At 46.1% G+C, this 27,121-nt stretch overlaps 1 protein-coding gene across 1 annotated transcript; it reads right to left on the bottom strand.

Annotated features, from left to right (window-relative positions):
- Positions 1-25,807, bottom strand: si:ch211-197n1.2 (EF-hand calcium-binding domain-containing protein 6). The gene is made up of 18 exons (XM_035416934.1): positions 25,009-25,807; positions 23,115-23,233; positions 22,308-22,408; positions 21,919-21,996; positions 21,286-21,459; positions 20,047-20,184; positions 19,639-19,787; positions 18,722-18,864; positions 17,971-18,167; positions 16,506-16,613; positions 15,432-15,497; positions 14,032-14,142; positions 5,071-5,176; positions 4,254-4,378; positions 1,808-2,051; positions 1,035-1,207; positions 555-723; positions 1-304 (listed from the first exon to the last, which is right to left on the bottom strand). Exons 1-18 carry the CDS (start codon positions 25,364-25,366, stop codon positions 95-97), a joined length of 2,769 nt encoding a protein of 922 aa, XP_035272825.1. The 5' UTR covers positions 25,367-25,807; the 3' UTR covers positions 1-94.
- Positions 25,808-27,121: the final 1,314 nt, after the last annotated feature.

The following is a 27,121-nucleotide window of genomic DNA, read 5'->3' as shown; positions in this document are numbered from 1 at the left end:
TACACCCACACACACACACCCACACACACCCACACACACACGCACACACACGCCTGTGCCCTCTCTACACTGGCTCGGTCCTCGGGGCATGGCTCTAGCACATCTCCTGCAGGAAGCCGCGGTAGTCGACGCGCCCGTCCAGGCCGCGGTCGAACGTGGACAGGATGTGGTACACCTCCTCGTGATTCAGGTCCACGCTGCACAGCCTCAGGACCGCGCTGAACTCGGACGGGGAGAGGTACCCGCTGCCCGCCACGTCCAGCTTCCGGAAGGATCTGCGGAGAGTGCGACCCGCTCCCTCCAGCTGAGAGAGAGGCAGAGACAGAGAGCGTCACACCCTGCGAGTACACCCCCTTCCCAAAAACGGAGGGGTGCAGGGAAGGGTTGGTCTTAGGTTTACAGGGGGAGTGCTGGGTCACATTCATTTTAGGTTCATCTTAGGTTCCCAGTGAAGGATGGAGTGGAGAGGACAGGGTGAGGGAGTCTCACAGTGAGGGTGAAGGGAGTGGCGCTACGGGGGTTTAGGGGAGGTTTATCGTGGGGGGCTGTGGTACCTTCTTTCTGAGTCGGGTCATCAGGAGCCCCATGGCGGAGGAGCTCCTCTCCTCCAGGGACTCATCGGGGGCCCTGTAGGACTCCTGCATGACCTCGGCCACGTGGGCCCCCGTTCTCTTGGTCACCCGGGGCTGCCCAAAGGGCTTCAGGAACTCCACGTAAGACACTCTAAGGAAGCGGCCCCAGGCATATAGTCACAAATACACACACACACATAACCGGCGTGTGTAACCGATCACTTTGTGTGTCAAAAAGCATGACTGAGCACTGAGTCTTGCCTAACACCACTTCAATAGTAAATAAATAGTCTCAACATAGTTTTCTTTTTTCTCTACATTGTACAGATTTTTCTATTCCTCTTTCCTGGACCAAAGCCTGAGATTAAAGACTGAGATTAAATCTCCGAACGCAAGGCTGGGTTGATACTGGAAAATGTTTCTACCAGATGCAGGGTTCCCAGTCCCATTTTGGCAACTCACCGGGCATCATGGTTGATATCGAATTTCTTGGCCAGGACGTGGCACTCATATTGGTTGAGGTGCACACACAGGCTGGTCAGAATGTCCCGGAACTCGTCCTGGCTCACGAACCCAGTTCTGTATGGGTCCAGATCCTCAAACTCATTCTGCAGCTCATAGAGCAAGAACTCAACCTGGCAAACAAAAACATATTTTAAAAACAAAATGGTGGCCGTTGGATAGAGCAAAGAGAAACAAACCTATGTCAAAAAACAGGAAAAACATAAAATGTTGTGTATAGCGATACATTTTGCCGCAAGACCTGAGAGTCCCTCACCTATCTTTGCTGTGAAGAAGCCCTCGTCATAACCAAACATGGCAGGCCTTTGAGAGATCATGTGACCTGGCCCAGGTGACGTGCTATTGGCTGTCGGTCAGGGGTCTTTGGGGGACGGCATGCGAGTGGCGCTCTCGTGAGATAAGAGGGGCGCCCTGCCATTTCTCACCCAATCCAGGACAAAGCACCCATCTGAGGGGGTACTGTGAGCGCCCCTTTAAACTCCCCCCTCCCCCCTCCCCCCTCTCCCACCCCCAACCTCCCGCGACAGCCAGGGAGAGCGGCACAGTGCGCCACAGTCCCCACGTCCCATCGCTCCGCCACCTTTAACGAGCACCTAATTAACCACGCCCCCTCCCTCACCCTCCTTAAAAAAAATAAGTAAAAAACAAAACAAAACAAAAAACAAAGGGAGCGACCCAGTTTATTTCCCGCTCCAGTCTTCCCACACCCCTACCTTGGCACGGACGCTGTCGACCAGTATGTCGGAGACGCAGTTGAGCGTCTTGGAACGGAGCCTGAAGTCCTCGTCCCCTTTCCTCGGGGGACAAAGCTTGGCGTTGGGAAAGCAGGCCGATTTGGGAGAGTGGCCAAAGTGTCTCGCAAACTGCAAGAAATCCAGCGTCTTGTCTTGGTTGGTAATCAAAGTGCCCCAGAGTCTTCGAATCTCCCCCCGGCTGACCTCGGGCTGGATATCAAATCTGGAAAGATGAAAAGAGGCACTTGAAGAGAGAGAGAGAGAGAGAGAGAGAGGGAGAGAGAGGGGGATGTATTCCACCACACGTAGATGAATACCAGTGGCCTATCTCGCAGGAGAGAGTGGGGCACTGAAGGGCCTCTTTCTTCCACCTCCTTACCCCCCACCCCCCCACATCCACCCCCCCCACCCCAACACCCCCCACAACCAATGACAATGGCAAATCTTGGCAGCCGACCCACCACATAAGCAACAGTTTCCCATCAGAAAGGGACCAGCCATCGAGACGAGACCCTGGCACAAATCAAGCGAGAATAATGAACAACGGTGTAAAGAAAAATAAACGGACAGTTGACAGATTCAAACAAACAAAAACACGTTGAAGCACCGGGGTCCTTTCTGAGACATTCTGAAGGTCAGGCTTCATATAGTCAAAATGCATTCTCACTCACTGAAGGTGGATTGCTTTTCACAAATTCATGCTGTCAAGGGAAGAGAAATGGGAACGTGTACAATCAAACAGCAGACTTTACTTACAAGGAAAGACACACACACACACATGCAATTTTACTCCCACATCAAAAGATTTTGACGATATATCAGCCATGTTTTAAAGGTATGGGAAAAGAAGGAGGAATCCATCGCCGATCCATCATCGGTTTTGAAACCTTGCCACTAGCGATGAGCTGAAAGCCTAATAGGCATGGCTAGCCCTGATAAATTGGCCAACCTCCGTGAACTTGCATGATTAAGCCTGTTAGTGTCACTAATCTTTTGGAAAGCTTTCCTGCCGGGTCTTACCTTCCTGCAGTTGGCATGGTCCCGATGTGTTCGCCTGAGTGAAAGCCAGGGCCACAGCTTTGATTATGCAAATCGCCAGAAATGTCCCATTCAACTCAAACTCTATTTAGGCTCGCAACCAAGAAAAAAATATTCTAGTTTCCCCCCCCCCCAAAAAAAATGAATAGAGATAAAAACGAATAAAAGAAAAAAAGACCCCAGGGGAAAGCGAAAGAATAGAACTAGTCTTTTTTTATATTTTCATTGCAAACATTCTTCTGTACTTTTGGTTTCAAAGCGTTCCAAGCTTTTAAGAAAAACACTGCGCTGTTGCTGTGCTTTTGAAACTGCGCGCTACTGTATAGTCAGAGAGATGAGGAGTCTGTAACTGCGTAGCATGGGAACTCACAAATAGGCGTGCAAAAAGCATAGAACAGTGCCACCAAGCCCGTTGCAGTAAGTTGCAAGAAGACAGTAAATGCTTTGTTAATCATGGGAAAGTAGACCAAGCTTGTTAACTAGCACAATTAAGGCATCAGTTGACTCCCAACCCCCCCCCCCCCTCCCAAAAAAAAGCACTGCTTTCTGATCACGCCGTCTTACGAGATACATAAAAAGACAAGGCCAAACAACAAACCTCAACACCAACCAAAGAGAGGAAAATGACAGAAAGAGAAATCGTCCCGTGAGTTCTGGGGAGGAGCTTGGTTATCTGTTGCCGTTTGCACAAAGCTGAGGGGAATTTTGGGTCATTATCCGTGATCATATGTGACACGTGAAACTAAATGCTAAACATACGTTAAGAGATTTTGCATGCTAATAAAACAGTCAACAAAGAAACCCTGTGACTACGGTTCCCATGTATTTGTTTCAAAAGAATATGGGTTAGTTAGCCAGACATATAATACTCCCATGAGTAATTGTCAAAAACATTTTATCTAAAGAAACTAATTAATGATCAACTGCATAACTGTCCTTCTGTCAGAGTACAATTATAAACAGTTATAAATAATTCATTTTTGCTGAATTTAATCTTTTGACAAATCCAATTTACTTTGAATAAATGCTTCATCAGTGACAAAAAATATCAAATAAAACAAATAAGACAAACTTTGTTTCAATCTGGATCATCTTCCAAATTAATGTGAAAACGCTGAAACAAGTTCTGCTCTTTGAAATATATATTGCTTAGTTTCAGGGGAAGAAAAAAAAATAACTTGGGGCAGGGAACTCTGGGAAAAGAATAATGTTTAAATATTTAAATGAATCCAATACGGCAAAATCATTCTCATTCCAATCGCTAAAAATAAAATGGTGATATATTTGGCACATTTTCAATTAGTCTTCTTCTAAAAACATGATAACAGGGATCCAAAGGAAAAAAAAAGAAACAGGACTGCACTGGTAAGAGCAGCCTTGTCAGTACCGTTTCAGTAGCTGGTACATGGTTTCCTGTGTCAGACGTCGAGTATTTTTCTCATCCAGCTCCTGATAGGCCTGCTCAACAGCTGGATAATGCTTGGTCACGAGGGTCTTGATTGTTTTGAAGAGCTAGACATGGAAAGGGACAAGACACGTATTTCTGAGTCAATACAAAAAAAGGCTGTACATTAGCTTTTGTGAGATGCCGTCAAATTTGAAGGGTGTACAGTATCACAACAGGAGGAGGAGGGGGTGAATTACAATTATGTAGTTTAATTAAATCAATTAATTATGATGTATGAATTTAAGGAAGGAGTGACAATCATTTTGCTGATATATTTTAATTATATATTAATTTAGTTGTCTTCATTATTAATTTGCAAAATCTCTACAGACAACCATGTAAGAAAAAAAGTTAATGAAATTAGTATTAGTGCATTACTAAATTGTCAATCATTTATTTATTAATGCATTCATCCCCTTTAAAAAACAAAATAACACCAGTGCATGCTTAAACAATATTTGTACATGTAATGTTTGTGGATATGTGTCTTTTCTACGCTCATTACTTCCAGCCGACACCATCATTCAGTGAACTCTCTGCATTAATCCCAAATAAATCCCAAAACCAGAAATCTAATGTGCCCAGATCCCTGAGCACAGCAGTACTGTAAGGAGCAGCATCATGGGGCCAGTGCTGGAGGAATTGGGCTTGCATCTGCAAAGCTACAGGCTCAGTTTCCTGCTAGACATCCCGTATTAGGGTGATGGCTTGTTTACCTAAACGTGTGCTGTGCAGGTTACCCCAAATAATGACTCACTTGAGTGTCACTCCTGCCCTGGTTCGTTTTCCCTGTGTCTTCAGGCTGAACCGAGTCTCTCTCCCCAGCATCCGCTTGGCTCTCAAAGAGACTGGGAGCTCCCCCACTGCAGTTAGATCAACAGAAGGACATTATTACTATCATTATTACTATCATTATTATTATTATTACCAAGCTAATTTCTTTGTGTTCATTGTTTTAAAATTATATATATATTTGTAGTCAAGTCAAGTCAAAGTTTATTTATATAGCACATTTACAACAACCACAGATGACCAAAGTACTTGAACAGACTTAAAATACCAAAAACGAATATAAAAGTAATAAAAAATAAGAATAAAAGGAATTTGTACATGATTATGAAGTATTAGAACGGTTTTTTTTTTTCCATTACATCTCCCAGTGTCTGTGTTTGTGCGCTCAGATCGACTGGGAAAGCAGGCCAGGCAGCCGGCCGGGGCGAGAGAACGCACGCTTCAGTGGCGAAGTGCACGAACACGCAAAGTGACAGGGGAGATAATGCGAAAACCATAAACGCCCTGGAAGCTTACGGAGAGCGGAGCGGTCAAACAGCCCAGGCACCTGACAAACTTGACATCCCAGTCAACCTTATAAGATGGCGATAAAGAGACAGGAACAAAAAGGTGTCCCTAATGTGTTCCCGGTGCGCTTGGCTGGACACCAGGGGGGCCGGTCCACCCACCCCGGGGTCCGGCGGTCTTTTGTCCCGAGAAACAGGAGACACTTTTCAACCCTTTGGGAAAGGGAGAGCCGGTGGCAGTCCTGAGGAGGACTGTGGGTTTTAAAGGTCACCGCCGGGGTCGGGGTGGAGGGGGGGGGGAACCAATCAGGCGAGAAACAATGTGAAAATGAGTCTGACGGTGCGGGCTGAGTGGTTGAGAACTTCATCAGAGCGCGCTGAAAGGCATCGCATTCAGAGGCATTGGAGGGTGTGTGTGGAGAACGCAAGGTGCGCGGGTGTGAATGTGTGTATGTGTGTGAGTGTGCATGCGTGTGTGTGTGTGTGTGCGTGCGTGTGTGTGTGAGTGTGCGTGCGTGTGTGTGTGTGTGTGCGTGTGTGCATGCGTGTGTGCATGTGCGTGAGTGTGTGTGCGTGTGTGTGTGCATGTGTGCATGCATGAGTGTGTGTGTGAGTTTGTGAGTGTGTGTGTGCGTGTGCGTGTGCGTGTGCGTGTGCATGTGTGTGTGCATGCGTTAGTGTGTGTGTGGGTGTGTGTGCTCGTGCATGCTTGCGTGCGTGTGTGTGTGCATGTGTGTGAGTGAGTGTGCCTTTTTTTCAGGAGATGGAAGACGAGTAACAGGAATATAAAATATTATTGACTCCATCTTGTTTTGGCTGCCGTTGTTATATTTCATGTAAAAAAGTGCTATCGAGACGAAGAAGCCAAGGATCTGTTTGATGTTGTTTTTGGGTCCCTTAGTCAAACTTTTCCTGTCAAATGAACAAACGGGAGGAAATAAACAATAAGTGTCCACAAGTTGAGCAAAAGTAAAAGTGTTTAATATTCACTGCAGCCATCATCAGGAAAGCACACAGATTTAGCATTGGGGGAAAAAAGAAAATTAGCAAATGAATGCTAATGGCAACATGTGAATAATCCCTGATTAGTTGGAGCAGAAAAGGGAGCGGCTTGGATCCCTGTGAGTCAGCCATGTTATGTCTCCCCAGAGAGCTCCTTCTTGCCCCGCCCGCTTCGTGAAAAACCTCAAACCCGTCACTCCCACAGTTCCCTCGCTTAGTGAACGACAGCAGACTCGTCCAGATAAAATGGCTACAGATTTTCTAAAGGGTTCAACGTCTCCAGTTAAGCGCAGACGCAAAAGTTCAGTTCTGGCAGTTCCCTTCTCAGGATAACAAGTAAGTCAAGTAACATAAAATCAAATAAGCAGTTTAACTGCTTAACATAAAAGCTAGTTTTTCATTAGTTCAGTTATGAAAAAGGAAAGCTCTCTGAAATGTAACCTCAAAGTGAGTGGTCACTTGTTGTGGAAAAGTGTTACAATATCACAAGGAACAGCAGTTAAACTTGGACAGCTATCCTTTTCTTTGCCTCAGTGGCATTTCAGTTGTGGCCCTCCGGGAACTCCGGGAGAAAGACCTGGTTGCGTTGTGTTAACCAAACGGTAAGCGGAGAATCAATACGGATTTTGGCGGTGTCTGCGTGGAGCCAGAGAAAAGGGATAAGGGGTGGAGGTTGGGGGGGGTGCAAGGGCCTTGTGTTCCCCCCATTGACCCAACGGCGGCCATCTCAGTGGGGCTCCTGTGTCGGACACCGTCAGCCAAACAACGGCACAGCAGGACTGGACAAGGCCACAAGTCACAGAGGGCTGCCATATCGCTGCAGTTCAATGGGGGTGGAGGGGGGAGGGGGGTGGAGTTCCCACTGTGCACACAGAGATTATTATTCTACACCCTAATTTGTTTCTCGCCCTGAGGTCTGCCTACCTTCACTTGTGGGTTTAGAGCCATACACCTAACTGATTATGATTCTGCTCTGTTTGCTTTCTTGGCTGCCAGCGTGATCCTGCCAACTCCTCTGTCCTCCTCCTCCTCCTCCTCCTCCTCCTTCTCCACCTCCTCCTCCTTCTGAGTTCTTGGCCTTCATGCCAAGACTGAATTTCTTTGTGTGTGTCCCATACTCTACCGCCCCCCCCCCCCCCCCTCCCAAAAACCCGCAGCCCCTCTTAGTTGATCGGATCAATATGCAGAGAATGTGGGAATAAATGTCTGGCTTGCGTGCTCTCTCCCTCTCTCTCTCTATTCCAATTTCTCTCCCTCGCTCTCTCCCTTTCTCCAGCTCCCCCACCAACCCGCGCACTCTCCACTCTCACCCCTGACCACCAGCCGCCTATACTCTTGTTGCTCTTAAGTTTGTTTGCTTTGGCTTAATTCTCAGGGCAATTTAACGTGACGTTTTCATAAAACTAGGGCACGATTTTCACATTCACTGGAACCCTTTTGTTCTGTTCCTCCTCAGGGAAATTGAAGAACAGGGGCAAGACAGCCTGTTTGTTTGGGGCGTCTCGAAGGAGGGCGGGGGTGTTGTTGCCCTGGGTGCGCGGCGCCCATGCCAACATGGCACTGGGACAAACAAGAGGAGGGGCATATGCAAACTCCACCCTCCAAAAACAATGACTGACTGCACCATGTTATCATCTGAGACCTCTATGAAAAGCCAACTGATAAGTGACACTTGACCCATGCGCGATGTGACAACCTATAGAACCCGCAGGAGGTTACTGTTCATCCCAGCCACGCCCCAATTCGCCATTTATGCTAAATGTGGCAGCTGCAAACAGCGCCCAATCAAGGACATCAAACTGAGCAAAGGTGACTTCAGTTACCCCTTCCTGTTGATTTTGAGTCCGAAATGTCCCACTTAGACCAGAAGGAATTAAATAAGAGAAAAAAGAGGTATGGGCTGCGGGGAAGCAGTGTCACTGTGCAGAGGAATTCACACAGAAGCAGTTATAGCTCAGACTGTTGGGACAATGGTGCTGGGCTGCTTGTCTCCTCATGATCCAATCCTCCCCTCCCCCCACACTCTCATACGCTCCCACGTACTCCCACGCACCCCCAGCATACGCGGTCTACCTAAGCGACCGTACACTGTCTGATCTAATGCAGCAGAAAACGTCATCTTTGGTCTAGAAGAACGCAGTTCTGAATTACATAAAAAAAGAGAGAAAGAAAAAAAACCTCTCCAAGGAAATGAGGTGGAGAGAAATAAAGACAGGGGGCGTGAGGATGGGGGGAAGGGGGGTGGCCTGGGGTGTCGGCAAACTCCCTCTCCTCTCCACTCCAGTCGGAAAAAACGCCTGAATGAAGCTGGCAGAAAGAGATCTGAAGGAATGGATGTGAGGTGGAATGACAAGACCGTGAGGAGTGTTTGGGGGCGGCGGCTTTGGCCTGTTTAAACCGGTTCGGGGGGGGTGGGGGGGGTTGGGGGTGGGGGCGGGCGTTGAAGGTGAGCTTCCTTCGGTCACACGGGACCTGTCAGGAGCGACACAAGTCTGTTTGGGCAGTGAGACAGAAGTCACTGTTACCGCCCCCCTCGCCCCTGAACCACACCAGTGTGAGAACCCGTTAAAAAAAACCAGCCTCGCCCCTCACATACAAACAACAGCCCTGCCCCTCACACGCTAGGGCAGGTGCCCATTAAGGCAGTCTGTGTGGACACTGCAAGTCTCATAGCTTTTGTTTTCAAACGTGAGGGAACTGAGACTGAAATCGTACAGAATGCTGTCGAGGAAAATGGACACTATAGAACCCATCTTTCCGGACCTTTGGTTTCTTTTGTAATTACTCAGGCAACGTAATAATTAAGCATGTAGTTCAATCCGTATCTTTTTATGTCTTGGTAAAGGATCTACAGTCAAGGGATCCCTTACTTCAAAACAACAGGGTTTGGTGTGTGAGAATTTAATTACACACCCCACATGGATATGTTTTACATCGCAGAGCCACGTGAAGGTTGGGTCAGGTTTAATACTCAAAAGCCAATTAAGCCACATTTAGCCAAATTAACACTGTTAAAAAGCTGGAATAGAGATACATGAAATGTTAACAAAGATTGCTTAAACAGCAGATTACAAGACCAATCTACAATGCCAAAGAACATGTGAAATTCTGAATACAAGAAGAAATTATAAATATGTCAATGATAGTTAATATTTATTACTTTAAAGTGAAATGAATGCCCACAGATTCAGCATCAGTGCGGAAACATTTCTTCTTCTAAAAAGTCAAAATTACTGAAGTGCAGATTAGATGCCGTCACTTTCAACGTTCATTTCACGTTCTCTCCAATTGCCTGAATGGCTTGTCGGCAATCCTGCCGAATTCACAACAAATGAAACCTCTGGCATGGGTGGCCTTCATAGTGCTTTATGTAGAACGTGATTTTAACCCCACCACCCCAAACCGCCCCCCACCGCCACCCCCCTACCCCAACTCACTGGCACCCCACCCCATTTCTAATAAAGAAAAATAAAATAAAACGGCAACGCTCATCAAGACAAGACACCCAGAGAGATAGCTCGTGAATGGCCCCTCTAATTCCTTTTCATCCTCCGATGTGGGACGGAAGAGAAGAAGGGTGGTGAGAAAGAAGGAAAGAAGGAAGAGAAATAACTAGATGCACATTTTTACATTTAAAACTGTATTGTTCCCGTCTAATCTTGTTCACAATCTGGGGGGGGGGGGGGGGGGGGGGGTGGTGGTTGTCAGAGAAGGCTCTGCTGAATGAGGTGGGGGGCGGGGGGGGGGGTGGGGGTATCTCAGGCCTGGATCGGAGGGATGGGGACCAGGACAAGACCCCGTCCCACAGGTCCCCAGGCCTTCGGGGGGTGGGGGGGTGGGAGGACGTGGAAGTGCAGAATGGGTGTTTCTTTTTCTCAGAGGGGCTTTGAGTTGACCGTTGTTTGTGTCTGTTTTTCAGTCGCTGACTCCCCTGGGGCCGTGTGGAAGTCACCGTGTGTGTGTTTGACTGGTGGGATCCTAACCCGCTCTCTCCCTGCCCCTCTCTCTCTCTCTCTCTCTCTCTGCCTCTCTCTCTCGTTCCCTCTCTCTCTCTCACTCTCTCTCCCTCTCTCCCTACAGCTGCGGCTCAGCGGATTAGCCCTCATCCACAAGGCAACATTACACAAGTAGCCTTTGAACAAAAGTCATGGATACTATTAATGATATGGTAATCCTTAATGGAGCAACCTCCCAGTAGTGATTATACTGACACAGGAAGAATATCCAAAGTCCCCAAACCCATCCCTGCAACAACACTGTTGCTATTGTCGCCCCAGGCCTGACCAAGGCACCCCCTTCCACCAGTAACTCCCTAACGTCACCTTCCGTCTACGAAACCCCCCCCCCCCCCCACCACCACCACCCTCCAGTCCCACCCCTATCACCCCATGAATAAAAATGAAAAATGGAGGAAGAAAGAGAGAGCTGCTCGCCCGTTGAGCCGGGGGGGATTTTCTGTCCTGTGATTCCCACACAGAATTGAGACGGATCCCATCGCCCACGTCCATCGCTCTCTGAAATCCTCCCCCCTCCACCCCACCCCACCCAGAGTCCTCAGCGGGACCACACAAACACTGCTGTGGCGGAAGATGATCTAATTGGGGTGGGGTGGGCGGGGTGGGGGTGGGGGGACTGAGCACAGCACCCCACATAGGGTGGAAAGGGGTCTTTTTTTGGGATGCGTGTGGAGAGGGGGAGCGGCCATTGTAGGCGAAACCCAGGAACTAAAAACAGAGCGCCTGTTTCCCTGTGCTAAATGAGCTTGTCACAGCAGGGGCTTTTAACTTTCCCAAAAAGCAGCCTTTTTGCCCTAATTACTGCCCGCTCTTCCCCATTCTCCCCTTCCCTTAACTCATTTAACTCACATTAGTACGGAGTCCACTTTAAACAGTCACCACCACAGTCTAAAACCTAACAGCACGATGTGCGCCTGTAGTTCTTTATTTTCTCAGACGTGTGTCTGCCGAAAACATTCACAGTACGTGAAATATCAAATAAAAATGCATTTTTACTCTTGGAGAATGCTCCATTATGCTTGCAGCTGCTGTGAATTTTAAAAATCAATTTCTGCTTCCGCATTTACAAACACAGATCACAGCAGTCGCTTGGATTCAACAGGTTTTCCCTCCATATTTATGGATGCTTCAGTTTTATGTAGACATTTTTTATCATAAGTGGTGGTCGAGGATGGCTAATAAACTTATTTTCAAATATCAGATTTGACAACACGAACGAATACATATTTACCGGTGTCCGAACTGCATTCAGAATGAACCGCCATCTCCTCCCACGGAACAGTTATTTTAGCAGGCGAGCGATTCAAACTGAATACGTTTTACTTGTCTGAGAAGGGTCTTACGGGCCAGCTTAAGGCCGCTTTCACTAATAATACGTCAACGTCTGGAGGCACAGAAAGGACCCGAAATGCCACACATCCACTGACAGTTGGATAAATCTGACTGGAGAGATTTAGCGTTTCACTTTTCTTTTCTTTTTTTTTGTATAAAGAAACTAGACAGCAGAACAGTTTGATTAGCAAAATGCTAAGTCCTCTGTGTCATTTCTGTGGTTAGCTTTTTTTTTCTGGGAGTATAAAAGTTCTCTTTATTTCCATTCAGTGGGTCCCTTGGTGGCCAGGCTCGCTGTTGGTATTACAAAATCCCCATTCATTGTAACCCTTGTCACCTGTCAACTAAGCCTGGCTGGTTATCTAGGTCTTTATTCCCTACAAACACAGTGACCGATATCCCCCATACCCCACACATACACACACACACATATGCAAACACACTGACATGCAACACACACACACACACATGCACACACACTGACATGCAACACACACACACACATACATACGCACATGCACACACACAAACAAACACATAGACATGCAAAACACACACACACACACATACAAACAACAGACATGCAACACACACACACACACACACAGACATGCAACGCACACACTCGAGGACCACAGGCCCCGAGGTTTGCTGCTGAAACTGTTTTAAAATTCATTGGCCTGAGCTCTTTAAGAAACGTTTACTCTGCTCCGGGATTGAGTCCCATTCAGCTGACATTGGGGGGACTTTCAGGGTCTCTGTGCGCACCCCTCTGTCACCCCAGCGTCTCTGTGATCCTGTCACTACTTAACCCCTCCCTGTACGCTCAAACACTGACAAAAACAACGGAAAAAAAGGCCAAGTGACGTTTGAATTAATTTCTTTTAAATTATATCATTGAAAATATATAGTCAATTTAGTCCAGAATAAAGTCATTGTGTTAGCAGAAAGTGCTAAAAAATTCACAATGAAACTGGAAATGACTTTGACAGCTTATTACCACAAAAGCAGACAAGGTTTTTAGGTCAATTGCTAAGCAACTTTCCCTCATTTTATGGCCCAAAGGTTCAAGCTCCTGTTCCTTTATCTGGAGTCAAAAGTATTTTACAGTCCCCTGGTTTGTGCCCACAAAAAAAAATACATTAAAAAATGTAAAATGTATCAAAAGCAGAATTCGGAGTCACTGAGAACTAAGTCTGAGGTGATTATAACTTCCCTGTTTTGTTTTCTAAAACCATTACCCGCCCTTCTTCTCCCCAATCCGGAATCTTCTCAGGAGGCACTCAAATGTGCCATCTACGGCTCTCAGCTCACCTGGCGCCCCTGCACCTGCATTTCAGGTCTGCTGCAGGTGAAGCTCGAGTTGATCCCCCATGCTCTCACAAGTCAATGAGCCTTTTACACCTGACAGGCCTAACAGTACCACAGGAAAAATAGGGTTGGTTAAGAAGGGGGGGGGGGGGCGGACTGTACCACACACAGATGAGGTCTCTGGCATGTGGTTCGGAGAACCTGGTCCATGGTCCTTCAAGGGTCCCTAGCTGACTTAAACCCATCCTACCCTGGAGAGACAAGGCTGTTTGTGTACTACCGGCATTCATTGGCTAATGGCTTAGCCCAGGTTCAAACCTGCCATGTCTAGGCTACAGAGGACAACCTGTCCTTGTGGTTAGCTTTCCTCAGCAGGTAAAGGGGGGTTGATAAGCCAGGAGAAGTCAAAGCTGTTCATGGTGAACAAGTTTGCTACTTCAAGGCCATTTTTCATTTAGAAAGAAAGAAAAAGAAATAAAAGAACAGAAAAAAGACAGAATAGATAAAACATTATCCAAGACCTGTTTTCATTAATTAATTAGTACATTATTAATATAATGAATGTGTCTAATGTGTGATAATTACAATTTTTTCACCACCTTTTTATAATGTGGTTTGTGTAACCAAGTGGATCAGCTGATTTCAAATGCAGTTTTCAAATTTATTGTGAGGTAAAAAAAAATGCAGGTTTAAATAGAAGGAGAGAGAGAGAGAGAGAGAGAGGGAGAGAGGGAAAAGCTCAGTGGGGAGGGGGATTACCGGGTGTCGAAGGGTGCCATGAAGAGGGCGTACTGGACATTTCCGTCCGGGTCCAGGGGCAGGCTGTCCAGCAGCTGTGCAAACTCAGGGTCGGAGATCTCCAGCCTGAACCTGGCAGGGAGGGTCAGAGCTGGACGTTATCCATCCGGCCCGGTCACTACAGGCCGGCCCGTCGTGTCACCAGCATACGCTGCTCATTAACCCTCTGTCAGGAGCGGCCGCATCGGAGAGCCACTGCCCCACACAGCAGGGTCAAGGGTCAACCAGGCCCTCACTGACCCTCACATCCAAAAGGGGCTCAGCACCTTACCTCTCAATCAGGGGATTAAATCCACACACACACCACACACAAACACACACACGCACACACGCACACAAGCACACACACACACACACGGACACAAACACACACAGACATGCACAAATATGCACAGGCACACACACACACACACACACACACACACACACGCATGCACACATTCACACACAAACACATACACACACGCACACACACGCAAACACACACACACAGTCCCACGGCCTCACAGAAGCAACAAATGAACTTATCAACAAGGTATAAAAATCAGATGGACACTCACCCCCAAAATCACCCACCTTTCAGCCCCCAGGACCCAAATCCCTTTTCATGTCCCATAGACATTAAACAAAGAGCATCGCTATGAAACATTCATGTTCCTCTCCGATACTATGGTATAAAAAGCAGGGGAGGGTGATTCCTCGGTATGAGGCGAATGTTGTTTTTGTATTGACTGGAGTCACTTGTACGCATATGGCTTGTGAAAATCAGATGACTTAAGTAGGAGTAAAAGTTTCCACATGGCAAAGAATTACTCTAAGATTCTGCATTCTGCTTACGCTCCAATGGTTTTTCTTGACAAATTATTCCACAATATTTTTTTTCTTTCTAATCTTACTTGGGTAAAATATCCATATTGTCTTCTTTTTGTAGCAATACCATTTGCTTGCCAAAATGTGTTATACACAGGTGTATATTTGTTATAAGAAATGAAGGAAAAATAAGTATGAATCTTCATTTTAAACAACAACAAAAAATGACCTGCAGAAACGTGACTCCTGGAGAGGACACAGAAATATAACAGTAGAGATGAGGTATAAAAACTTCAAGTAAAAAAAAAATGCAGATACAAAATTTACATTCATAGTTGTGTGTTTGTGTGTGTGTGTGTGTGTTCCAAGCCCTTTGTGTGAATGCCTTAGGGGATTTTAAAAATAAAATATATTTTAGTTTTTATAGAGTACCAGAGGGAAATAAGGATGATTTCATTATTCTTGTTAGGAAAAATAACAAAAAATAAATAACAGTAAAAATGAACACAAGAAAAATAAAAAGACCACATGAAGACAGTAGAGATAAATACCTGCTTTCTATTGCAGCCCGAAACTCCTCCTGGCTTATAGTCTTCTTATCCAATTTGTCAATGTTTCTTTTGGAAGAAAAGAGACAACCAAACAAGGAGAACCATTTAATAAAATATAAACAACACATACTTTAGTACGTTTTCAAATGGACACATAAGTAATTTAAACCACCAGCTGGTTGTTTCAGGGAGATTATCCTTCCCTAATTTGGCATCTTTATGAAGACCGATTTCGCAACTCCTTTCAGACTCCTGGTGGGAATTTTACGAAGCAGGATTACTGAGTTAGCTGGATAACTGCACTGAGTAAAACCCAAAACAGCTCTTTAGACTCAAGTCCATGTTCCCGAATTAGGAGGGTTCCAGGTTTTACTTTGCATTTATCCATCAAACTCAGTAAACCTGCTCCGTGTAAGAGGGCCCTGATACTTTTACTCTCAGACACCACTGGGGGCACTGTTGTTATAGATTAGTGTAACTGCTCATGCAGCCAAACTGCCTGCCACTCACAACTTCCAGTCCCTTTAAGAATACTGCCTCTCCTGTTTTTCTAAGCGAATGAGGGATAACTGCAGGGGATTTCCATAGCAACCCCGCGATGCTGGCGATCTCATTGGCAGTGATTAGATGAGGCCTAATCTTAAATCTAAACGTTGTGGGGCCGGGGATCCTGACAAAGCTCCGCCGGAGGGTCGTGCCTTTGAGCAAACAGCCACACAGTCCGCACATCACCAAACTATTTAACCAGGGGCCGGAATTGGATTGGGGTTACCCCGCTGAACTGAACAGGGGCACAGTTTGTAGGTTTCTACAGACAGGGGTTACCCCAATAAAATGACTGGTGTCAAGAGATTGAAGGGTTCTCCTCTCTAATGAGAGCTGTCAATGTTTGTTGGCGTCTCCTATTAGCAGGTTCTGCTAATGTATAAAGGGGTGTCAGTGTTTGTGGGTTTTACTTGATGCTAAATTATTCTAATGCAACGGGAGGAGTCAGAGTTTGTTCTGCCCTGGGTAAAGGTAACCGTCACGGTTTGCCGAATCCTCCGGAAGTGGCGTGTGTGAAGAGAGACTCACCGGAACGTGTCGAAGAGAGCGAGGTACTCCGACTGGAACATCTTGGCCAGCTTGGCTTCCACTGCCGTCACCGTGGAGGCGTGGCTAATGTTCTCATCCTGATTGAACCTGGGGTCGGGATTCAAAAGACATTGAGCTTTGTATTTCACTCGTAATCAGTCCCTACAGCTGTATGTTTACAACTCATAGTGTTCTTAATCCCTCGTTTTGGTATGCCCGTTTATGATTTTAGGACAATGCCAAAAACCATGTCTAGTTAAGGACAACAGATTTTGTATCACAACACTGTGCTAAAACATATCCCTTTGGAACACATAAATTGTGTATTTGTAACACACATAAGTGGTAACTTTGACACATAAGGTGTTAAAAGTAACACAAACGTAGTAACACAGAAAATGTGTTGGATATTAGCACATAATTTTCGAGCGTGCACACACACACACACACACATACACACACACACACACACACATATATATATATAAGAACATTATATATATATAAGAACCCTCATGAACATGCAGCTAGCTCCCGCAGTCAGTATCAACATGGCCAGGGTCTGATTTTTCTTGCAGTCAAATCCCACTGACCCCATGGCTCATCCACAGTACCGTACTTTCACCCCACAGAATCTGCCTTTGCTACAGAACAGACACAAGAATAAGACTGGGTCTCCTGTGGAGGCTGAATCTCTTTGAAAGCCTAGTCTTCCTATTCAGGCCTGTCCATTGGCTGACACGGGGACTGTGGGTAAGCCTGAACTCGCGTCTGAACCAAGCGCAACAGAACCAGTGCCCATTTTCTGCAAACAGATCTGGGGAGCCCCCTTTGTGTCTTCCAAAATGTTACGTACACACAGCTGTCTGATGCCCCCAGTCTGTTTACCTCCATCAGCTTCCTGTTCCCTTTCAGTTTCCTATGCTCAGCAGAGCACCAATCGCTGGCCGGCTGCAGGGCGTTGCCATGGTAATGGGGTGCTAGGGTTTGCCGTATGATGGCGACTGCCTGTTTGTCTCAGTGGAGATATATGGGGGACTTTGGGGACAGTGCCTTGATTAGGAAACCATTGTTTGAAGGGTTATGGACCATGGGTCCCCAAGACCAGGATATTGGATATAATATTTGATAATCTAACTGGAACTAACTTTGATATGTGGGTCCAAGGAGGATAGTCACAATCTCTGCAACCCCTCTCCCCTCTCTCTGGGTACTTCACACATACTGATGGATGTGTACAAATGTTGTAATATTGTCTGTAAATGTAACTCATGCTAAGGAGCAGTTTGTTCATATGCTCAAGTAAAAAATCCAAGCTAACTGTTCATGTAATTTTCAGCAAATTCATGTTCAAAATATGTAATTATTTTTATTTTCGAGAAATACAAAAACCTGAAGTAAGTTATTTGAAAGAATTTTCCTCACTATTCCGCAAAGGCTCTGACCTCTGACCTCCGACCCCTACCTGTGCTGTGGATTGGCCAGGATCTTGTGTGTGATCCCGTCGGTGCTGCGGTCCTGGAACCTCCTGAGGAACTCGGTGTACTTGATCCCCGTCTTCCTGGGCTTGAGCCCGCACCGGGCCAGGAACAGGCCCACGTGCCCCCTCCGCAAGGAGAGCCCAAACGTCTGCAGCACCTGCAGGAAGGCGTCCGGCTGCACCTGCCCCACGCAGAACAACAGGCTCGCTGGCACCACGTAACACACACCCGCCCTTTCTCGTAATCAAGGAGAACCTCACATCCACGCAGCATGCATCAGATGTACATTAAGTGGACTGAGGCAGCAAAACATTTATCTTCGGAGCACTACACTATTTGCAGCATATCTTTCTTTTTTTAAACTGCTGAACCCCTCTGAGCTGTGTCATGAAAAGGCAGGGACTGCTGGAGGAGCTAACTGAGACTCTTTGGTCAGCTCATTACTAAAGTCATACGTAACGGAATTTAAACCGAACAAGACACTCCCCATATTATAACTTGAGTCAGTTGGTTTTGATGGGCCACATGATTAGTGCACTGGATCTTTCAAAATGCATGAAGCCAGCTGATCTGTAGATCTTTTCACACTTTTCACAAGCTGAAGAAGCTGCCACAGTATGACACACATGCACAAATGCACGCATACACACACACACACGCACACGCACACGCACACGCACACACACACATTGTGACTGTTCCATGGAGTTCAATGTTTCCTCGCTGCTTCTTTACCATGCCAGATTTGTCAGGATCCACTTTCTCGAACTCGGCCTTCATCTTGCGGAAGCCCTCCCTGAACTTGTCCTTCAGCCACTTCTCCATCGTGATGGAGGCTTTGCGCTCCTCCTCACCTTTACTGAGAGTCCTGGCTGGGGCTGAGGGAGAGAGAGCAGGAGTCACGCCAAGCTGTGTGTGTGCGCGAGTGTGTGTGTGTGTGTGCGTGCGTGTGTGGGTGTGCATGCATGTGTGCGTGTGTGTGTGCGTGCGTGCGTGTGTGGGTGTGCATGCATGTGTGCGTGTGTGTGTGTGTGTGCGTGTGTGTGTGCGTGCGTGTGTGGGTGTGCATGCATGTGTGTGTGTGTGTATGTGTGTGTGTAAAGGCGAAGTCAGGGCAAAGATGGATTTAGTCATTTCCAGGACATACTATTTTGGGAAAGACAGTTATAAGATATTTATGAATTTCTGTCTGGAATGAGAGATGGAGGATATGCTGAAACAGCAGCAGCTTGGACTGATACAATACTACAGTGCCCTCTATGGTAGTCCTGTTGTAACTGCATTGAATTTCACTTGAAGAAAGAGCTGCAAGGATCTCTAACAATTCATTTTAAAAATGGAGCAAATGGGCCATACATCTTCCGTGTATTATTGTACGTATAAATACATGACAACTGGACAAACGCGCACCAACAGGCAAGCAATCCCATAGGCTTACAATAGCTACACACTTTCAACACGTCTTGTTATTGCATAGCAATGATGTCTGTTAATGAAATGTGTCATACCCATGTAACTGTCAGGAGTTAAATATTTAACTGTTGAGCGTTAAAAGTTACATGCAATAAAAATATGACAAAATATGACAAAAACAAACTAATAATAAGTCCATAAACAGGTTAGTCCTGAGGACAGGACTTTAGCGTTCTCACTCTGTGAGGCGCCCTCCGCCTCAGCAGTGACAGGGGCCGGCTCCTTCTGATTGGGGTTCCCATCCGAGTTCGGCCTCTTCCTGTCCTTCTTCCTGATTTTATCCAACAGCACGTCCACTTTGACAGCTCCAAGGGCGTCCACGTCATACCTGTTGAAAAAATTCATTCTACTAAACATAAAGATTGATGGTTGAATGATTGATTCCTGTCTAAAATGCCCAGGGCAAACCCCAAAAGCACATATCACACCTCTTGGTGGGCCCAGGTTAGGTTGGTTAAATGATCTGCCCTCATTTAACCCAGCTAATTGACCCACCCTCCCTCCCTGGGCTACACCTGCTGGTGTAGCCGGTTCCGAATGGCGCTAGTGGTGTCAAACAAGATGTTTTTAAGGGTTTTGGGGTGCACCTCCTCCACAGCTTTTCAAACTCATGATCGTCCATGTTCAGGTGCAGCTGTTCCAGAATGTTCCGCAGCTCCGGGGCCACAATCCACCGGGGACCCTCCGAGTCCTTCACAGGAAGTGACTTCATGGCCTCCAGGAAACTGGGACAAAACAAAGCAGAAGGGGAGACTTCTAACCTGAGCAGCCAGTGAACATGACTTCTTTGCTGTATCTTCTGCCCTTAATTTCTAAAATAGCCCAAGCATTACTCAGTTTGGCATGTTCTGTTCCCAACAAAAATTAAGTGCTTTATGTTGGTACTGTAAGCATTATATCTGTATGGTATTAATAAAAATCATTCCTTACTGGCCTTTTAGTATTTGGTAGATTAAAATTAATGGAGAAAATATTTTGAAGACTATACATGAAAACACATGGCAATAGTCTATACATTTTTAAAAGTCAATACACCGTATATTTTGGGATTTTATATTGTCATATATAAATAGACATATAAAGTGTCTTCATAGGCCAAGCTGTTCTTACTGCTGGATGTCAGTGGGAACGATCAACGGCCAATTTCAAACGAAAACAACTCCTCCCGGGGATGGGATGGGGAGGCCCGCTGGCCGGAGAGAGTAGGAACAAAGCCCCCCACCCCCCCACCCCGTCCCCAAAAGCCTGCACCTCAGAAACACAGGCGGAGGGATAATGAGATTAAAGGAGGATTCAGAGTCACTGGGCCCTCCACCGGCCCTCCCCGGCCCTCCGACCGCACGTCTCCAGGTCCCTGCGATTGGTCACGGGAGATTTCCCAGAGCCGGCCGCTGAGCCCGAGCAGCCAACGCTGGGGTCAGGCTCTCCTCCGCCACCCCGGCCCAGCCGCTGCGGCCCACCGTGGCCCCGATCACCCCCCTCCCCACAACACACCCTCCCTGGATTTACCCGCCTTTGCCCCCTCGCTCAATATTTAAAAAATGCCACAACAAAGGAAGAGGGAGTGAGGGGTAAACACTAAAATAATCTCCCCTGAGCCTCTCGCGCGTCGGCTCCCCTGCTGGTCGCGGAGAGTCAATGCGCCCGGTGTTTAATAGCCCCCTTTTCAAATTTCAGTTTGAATAATAATACAAAAAAAAAAATCAAAAGGAAGAAAGAGCCTTTGGTCATTGTTGGTTTTCCTGGCTTTGAACCAGAGGTTTTGGTTTGGTAAATGGATTTATTTGGGGGGGGGGGGGGGACTGTGTTACTTGACCCAGGGCTACCTGTGCTGGGCGGGGCCCCGGAGGAGGGCGTGGGCCTGGGAGGCGGTAAGCTGGGGCGGAGCAGCGGGGTGCTGGCCCGGGCCACCCGAGGTCGCGGCCCCCGCCTGGACGGGCTCCATCAGGGGTGCGTACAGCTCCTCGAACCCGAGCACGTCCTTCTCAGACAGATGCAGCCTGCAGGGAAGAGGGCGGTGCTGCTGACGGTGCTGCTGGCCACACTGACTCCAGCCACACATCTCTCTGCTTCCTCTCTTTTATGCACTTTCAATGCAAACAGCAAACAGCATTTACTTCTGCATAGCGTCATTTACAAACACGTCTGGGCCAACGAGGGAAAAACAGGGAAAATGAGTCCATCAGCCCTTGTGTGGGGATCTAGATGAACCCCTGGAATATGAGGGAAGCAGTCAACAATTCACATAGCAAACTGTAAGACTAGACTGGAAGGGGTTTTTCAGGGGAGTACAATCAGATTTGATTAAGTATGACTACTTAACTTTTATGTTTCATCATCATTGTAGTCATCAACATCATCATCATCATCATCATCAACCATCAACCAGCCTGACTTTTATGGACAGTTACTGAGTGAACTGCTTCGTGCAGAAAGTGAGTGTGGTGACTGGAACGTACCGCAGGAGGAGCTGTCTCAGTTGTTTGACCGTAACGGATCTTCCCAGAAATTTGGCGAGAATCATCAGCAGTGCATCTCTAAAGAGGTGGAGAGGTGTACATTAACATTAGCTGCACTTTGCGCTGTTTTATATTATATGTGTTTATGTGTGTGTGTGTGTGTGTGTGTGTGTGTGTGTGTGAATGTGTGTGTCTTTATGTCTGTATGTATATGCCTGCACTTAAAAATATATCTTTTTGTGTGCATGCTCTTGCCTTTAGTGTGTGTGTGTGCATGTGACTGTGCATATGCACATATTTCTTAGTGTATGTGTGTGTGGATGCACTTTACTGTATGTCTGTATGTGTGTCTGCATGGGGATTTGATGTCATCTGTCCAGAGGCCCTACCTGTTGACCTGTCCCTGTCCCCCCGGGTCACTGCCCTTGAACAGGTTCTTCAGGGTGGAGTGCCCGCCAGCTCGAACCCGCTGCCGAAGCTCATGCTCCAGCTGCCGTTTCAGAAGGAAATTACAGGGGTAATCAGGGAAGAAAAGACCGCACACACACACACACACAAACGCACGCACACATATATATTTCTGACAGTAAATACCTATGGTATGCAGTGGTAAATGTGCTCATGTACTGTAAATCCTGGTCGTGATGAAATATGATAACACCCTCCAGTTTGTTGGAACCTCCGCACCCCTCCGCACTCCTCCGCTCTCTCAAAGGGCTAATCCCTCGGTTCTCACACTGTCCCGCGGCTGGCCGGTGCTGGGACCTCCAGTGGACCCAAACAAACACCACGCCCCTGGCCAGGACGGGTTTTAGTTTCTGTTACTCTATCAAATACTGCGCCTGCCGCTCGCCCCTTTGAAGTGGGGGACAAAATCCGTGGCTACGACCCCCTGAATCGTCCTTTTCCTCCGCCTGGAAGCTCTCAGGATTATTTAATATGAAGAGAAACAGTTACCGTTGCGAATTATGAATCGACGCACTCGCAACGCGGGCACTGAGCCTGCATGCCCTCCGGCGCAGATTTAAGCCGAGTAACTAGCAGGGTTCGATAAGGTCAGCCTCTTTATGACTCGAAAAGAAAATGCGATTATTCGATTGTTAATCACAGGACAAAGACCCCCTCCCGCAAGCCCGTGAAAGACAGCGCCCGAAACGGTGTGAGTTCCCCATGCCCGCGCGAAAGAGGTGTCTCACCTGATCCACCTGGATCCTCAGCTGGGCAGCGGGGTATGAGACGCTGCTGGCCCTGCTGCTGGAAACGACGCTATGACCGGCGCTGCTTCCCGCTCGGCTCACTGCACACGCCCGCTGACCTGCCACACGCAGAAACGATCCGGTGGAATCAATAATAAGCATAATCACCAGCATAGCCATCAGCATGGTCATAACAACAACAACAATAATAATGCATGGTAATAATAATAATTATTATTATAATAATAATAACAACAATAATAATAATAATTATTATTATTTTATTATTATGATCAATCACAATTATTAATGATTTTTCATAGCCCCACATACAAACAGGTTGTCACACAACAGACAAGGACACTTCCCAGAGAGAATACAAACTGGAAAAAGATTCTGACAGCCCTTAAATTGTAATTAAATGGGACTATTCATCATATGTCATATGTGCGCAAACTACATTTTACCTATATCTTTCAGACATATCTAATGTTGTTCCAAGGGTACCAGACATATCCGATTAGTTTGCGTAATTGGTCAAGATCACGTTTGAACTCTCTTAGCTCGGCAGCTACAAATACTGTCCAATCCTCTATTATTCTTTTTATTTATAGAGCCAAATGCTTTCCATCACCCATCATGGTTTGGCAGGAGTGTACACATTCTCTAATATTTGTAAAGATAGAGATCTATGCAGGTTAGGAGACATCAAGGAGATGGAGATTCGCTCCCTCGTTCTACGCTTTCCAGAACCAATGCAAATGACGTTGAGTTTATAAAAATTCCTGATGCCTTTAACGTCTCCAGAAAAGACAGACAAATCCTGAGAAAGGGTGCCACATAGTGGCAGTTCGTATGATAAGCAAAAAAAAAAAACGCGCAAAAAGCAGTTGAAGCTGGAAAAAATATCGTTCTTTTAAATATACATTACATTATATTACATTACAGGCATTTGGCAGACGCTCTTATCCAGAGCGACGTACAACAAAATGTATAACCACAACCAGGAACAGGTGTGTAAACCCTAGAGAGAACTACAGTTCCAAGTGCAGGGAACAACCGCATAGTTTAACTTGGACCATGTAGGTTAATCTGATTAACACTAACACAAACAAGAACAGCAACAACGCAGTCTATGCAAAAATACAAGCAGTAGTTAAGACACGAGTGCATTAATTTAAAAACTATTTATAGTGTCCAATAACTCAATATTAAACGGTATTAAACGCTCGTCCATTTACAGTGATACTGCTGAATAACTCAATACTACTCAATAATACTCAATATGAAAATGACTATAAGTCAAGTTCAAAAAATAAACTTGTATATTTTTAGGTTACCCCCCTTGTATCGATTGAATTCGCAGATTCGATAAAACAATACTTGTCATTCATGTTGAATAACATCTAATAACATAATAATACCAGGTCATTCTGAGAAATGTACTTATTTAATTTCGCAGGTGTTAAATGGACCTTTGGAAAACCAGAATAAGCTATCCACGGACACTGTTCCCACCGACACGCGTTCGAGTAATGCCGCCCGAACTGCGCCTCCCGCGACGCGCACCCCTCCAGGTGAACAATGCATAGGCCTACAGGGCTGAACGCACCGTGGACATTAATGAAGCATAGAGAGTGCAATGTTAGTCTGGTGCTGTTTATATGTCAATTGGAATTAAAGCTACTCAGTGAATCACATTCGGTATTGTGTTCTTGGTAACCCCATGTTACTAAAAACGTATAACTGTACAAGATAGAGCGCAAAGACAACCACGCGTATCACGGACTTGGTGAACTGTGATCGCTTCAGTAGGCTACTTTAGTCTGAACTTAGGTATCTGCTATTGCTCCCAGAAAGTGCATTTCAGTGCTTACATCGAGAGCCTACTCACCGAAGATAGGCAAGCGCGGTTTATCCGGATCCGCGGCCCAGGTCACTTCCACCCCCTCTGGAATTTGCAAAGGAGGTCCCGTAAAGGTGTCCCTGTCGAGACGCAACTCGTTTCCGCCTTGCTGCGCTCTGTTACTTTTCAGTATCTGACTTCGGTGCACGGAGTCGAGTCTTTCCTCGTGTGACAATGGCCTTCGCCGTTCCTCCGCAAAAACTTTATGATTCCGGGCGCCTTCAGTAGTGTGCCCTCTGAGAGATATGGTCTCGGGATCTCCCATTTTTGAAAACGGGTGCTGGATGACTGGAAGTCGGAACGAAGCAACCGACGGCATTCTGGTTGTCATCCTCGCGGCTGTCATGGTTCAGTCTGACAACAGTACCCTGTCCTGGACAGCAACTATTATCTTGCTGACGTGCTGTAAATTTAACGATGAAGTCTCAAATGAGTTGATTCTTGCTGTGCATTTATGGTCTGCGTAAAATTAATATAGTTTTTCAAAAACTTGCTTTCGAACCTATAACATTAATGCAAGCAGTTAGTTAGAAAGTCAAATGGAACTTCTGTGTGTCTGAAATCTCTCCCTTCACTTCTGTTTTTACAGAAACAATAAGAGGTTGCTACAGCAACACCAAGCGCCCAGGTCCGGAAACCCAGTTTATTGCATCTCTAAGCACACGGGGAGTCAGTCTGAACCTCAAAACCGACGAGTGACATCTTTTATTGCAGACAGCCTGCGTTGTGTTTTTGGAAAACGTGAGGTAAAGACCGCAGTTTTCCCACGTGTTTAAGAAACATATGTGAATATCACAACCAAGAAGACAACACTGCCAAGGGAGAAACTTCACATTATATTCAAGCTAAAAACTACATATAAAATAACCATAGGGATCCACAAATCGCCCACTAGTTTGACCTTGGGAAGACTGTCCAAAACAACGTCACTGAAAATGGCACATCATACTGCAGGGTCCTTATTAGCTATATTTTCAGCGTAAAGGAAAAATAAAAATCTTTTAAGAAACGTCTCAGGGGTAGGTCGTCATAAATTACCAGCATAAAACATTTTCAGATAATGTTAACAGGAGGTTTCTTTCTGAAGTCAGCATTCTTCATAGATGTTTGTTCTGAATAACGTCCTCCGGTCACTAACTGTGCTCATTAAAATGGTCTTTGAAAGTGGGCCAGTGTTATATGGCACCCGACATGGGGCCAGTAAATAGAATTGAATGCCTGGGTTGCTATGCAGCCGGTGCACCCACTTGGTACAAAAGCAGCCGCAAATGTAATTGTGCTACAACACCAAGTTACGCCGACGCAACCGGAGAAGCACTTACCAGTACACAAAGTACCGATTCAGTTCATCTCAGGTCTCTGAACTGGCTTTCAACCTCAAAAGAAGCAGACAATCTCAAGAAAACTCATTCATTTGAGGTGATCGTACAAATATGGGAATTCCTGGCAAGGATATTCTTTCAGAGTTAATTGCAAAAGAAAACATTTTTATTTTATATTTTCTGGTTATTAAATTGAATCAAATTCCATTCTCACAACACACGACACTCCAACCCAAAATATGTGGTATGTTTGAAATTGAGTGACAGAAGTGGTCCCTGACCCTGATTTTGCTGAAGCAGATACACTATCTGACCCCATTGCTGTATGGAAATTGGTGGACCAAGGAAAGTACTGTTAAGGTATTGAAAGTAAATTGCTCTACTTTGGGCTCATCTGACCTTTAATTATAGACTCGTCTTTCCACAGGCTATTGTTTTAGAAATGTGCGCAAAACAAGGTAGAGATGCCTTAGGAAACTACTCTTCTGTAGCCAAGCAACAATACCCAAACATGCATGCTACAGTACATTGGTTTGTGCATATGCGCTGGAGGGATACATTTTCTTTTCAAAACTATATGTGTTTGTCCTGACACCCTCGGAGTGCTTATGATTACAACAGATGCGTACAGGAGCACAAGGTCATTTTAGCACAGATTATGCCTAGAAAAAAGTACAGCACACTTTGGAAAGGTACCTGAAGTTAAAAAAATAAAAGAACAGTTTACAGAAGTTTTTCGGATCCCAAGACCACATCACAGAATCAGATTCAATAATGCA

This window comes from Anguilla anguilla, chromosome 5, assembly GCF_013347855.1.
Source record: "Anguilla anguilla isolate fAngAng1 chromosome 5, fAngAng1.pri, whole genome shotgun sequence".
Taxonomy (NCBI): domain Eukaryota; kingdom Metazoa; phylum Chordata; class Actinopteri; order Anguilliformes; family Anguillidae; genus Anguilla; species Anguilla anguilla.
This window is presented reverse-complemented; position numbering and strand designations above follow the sequence as displayed.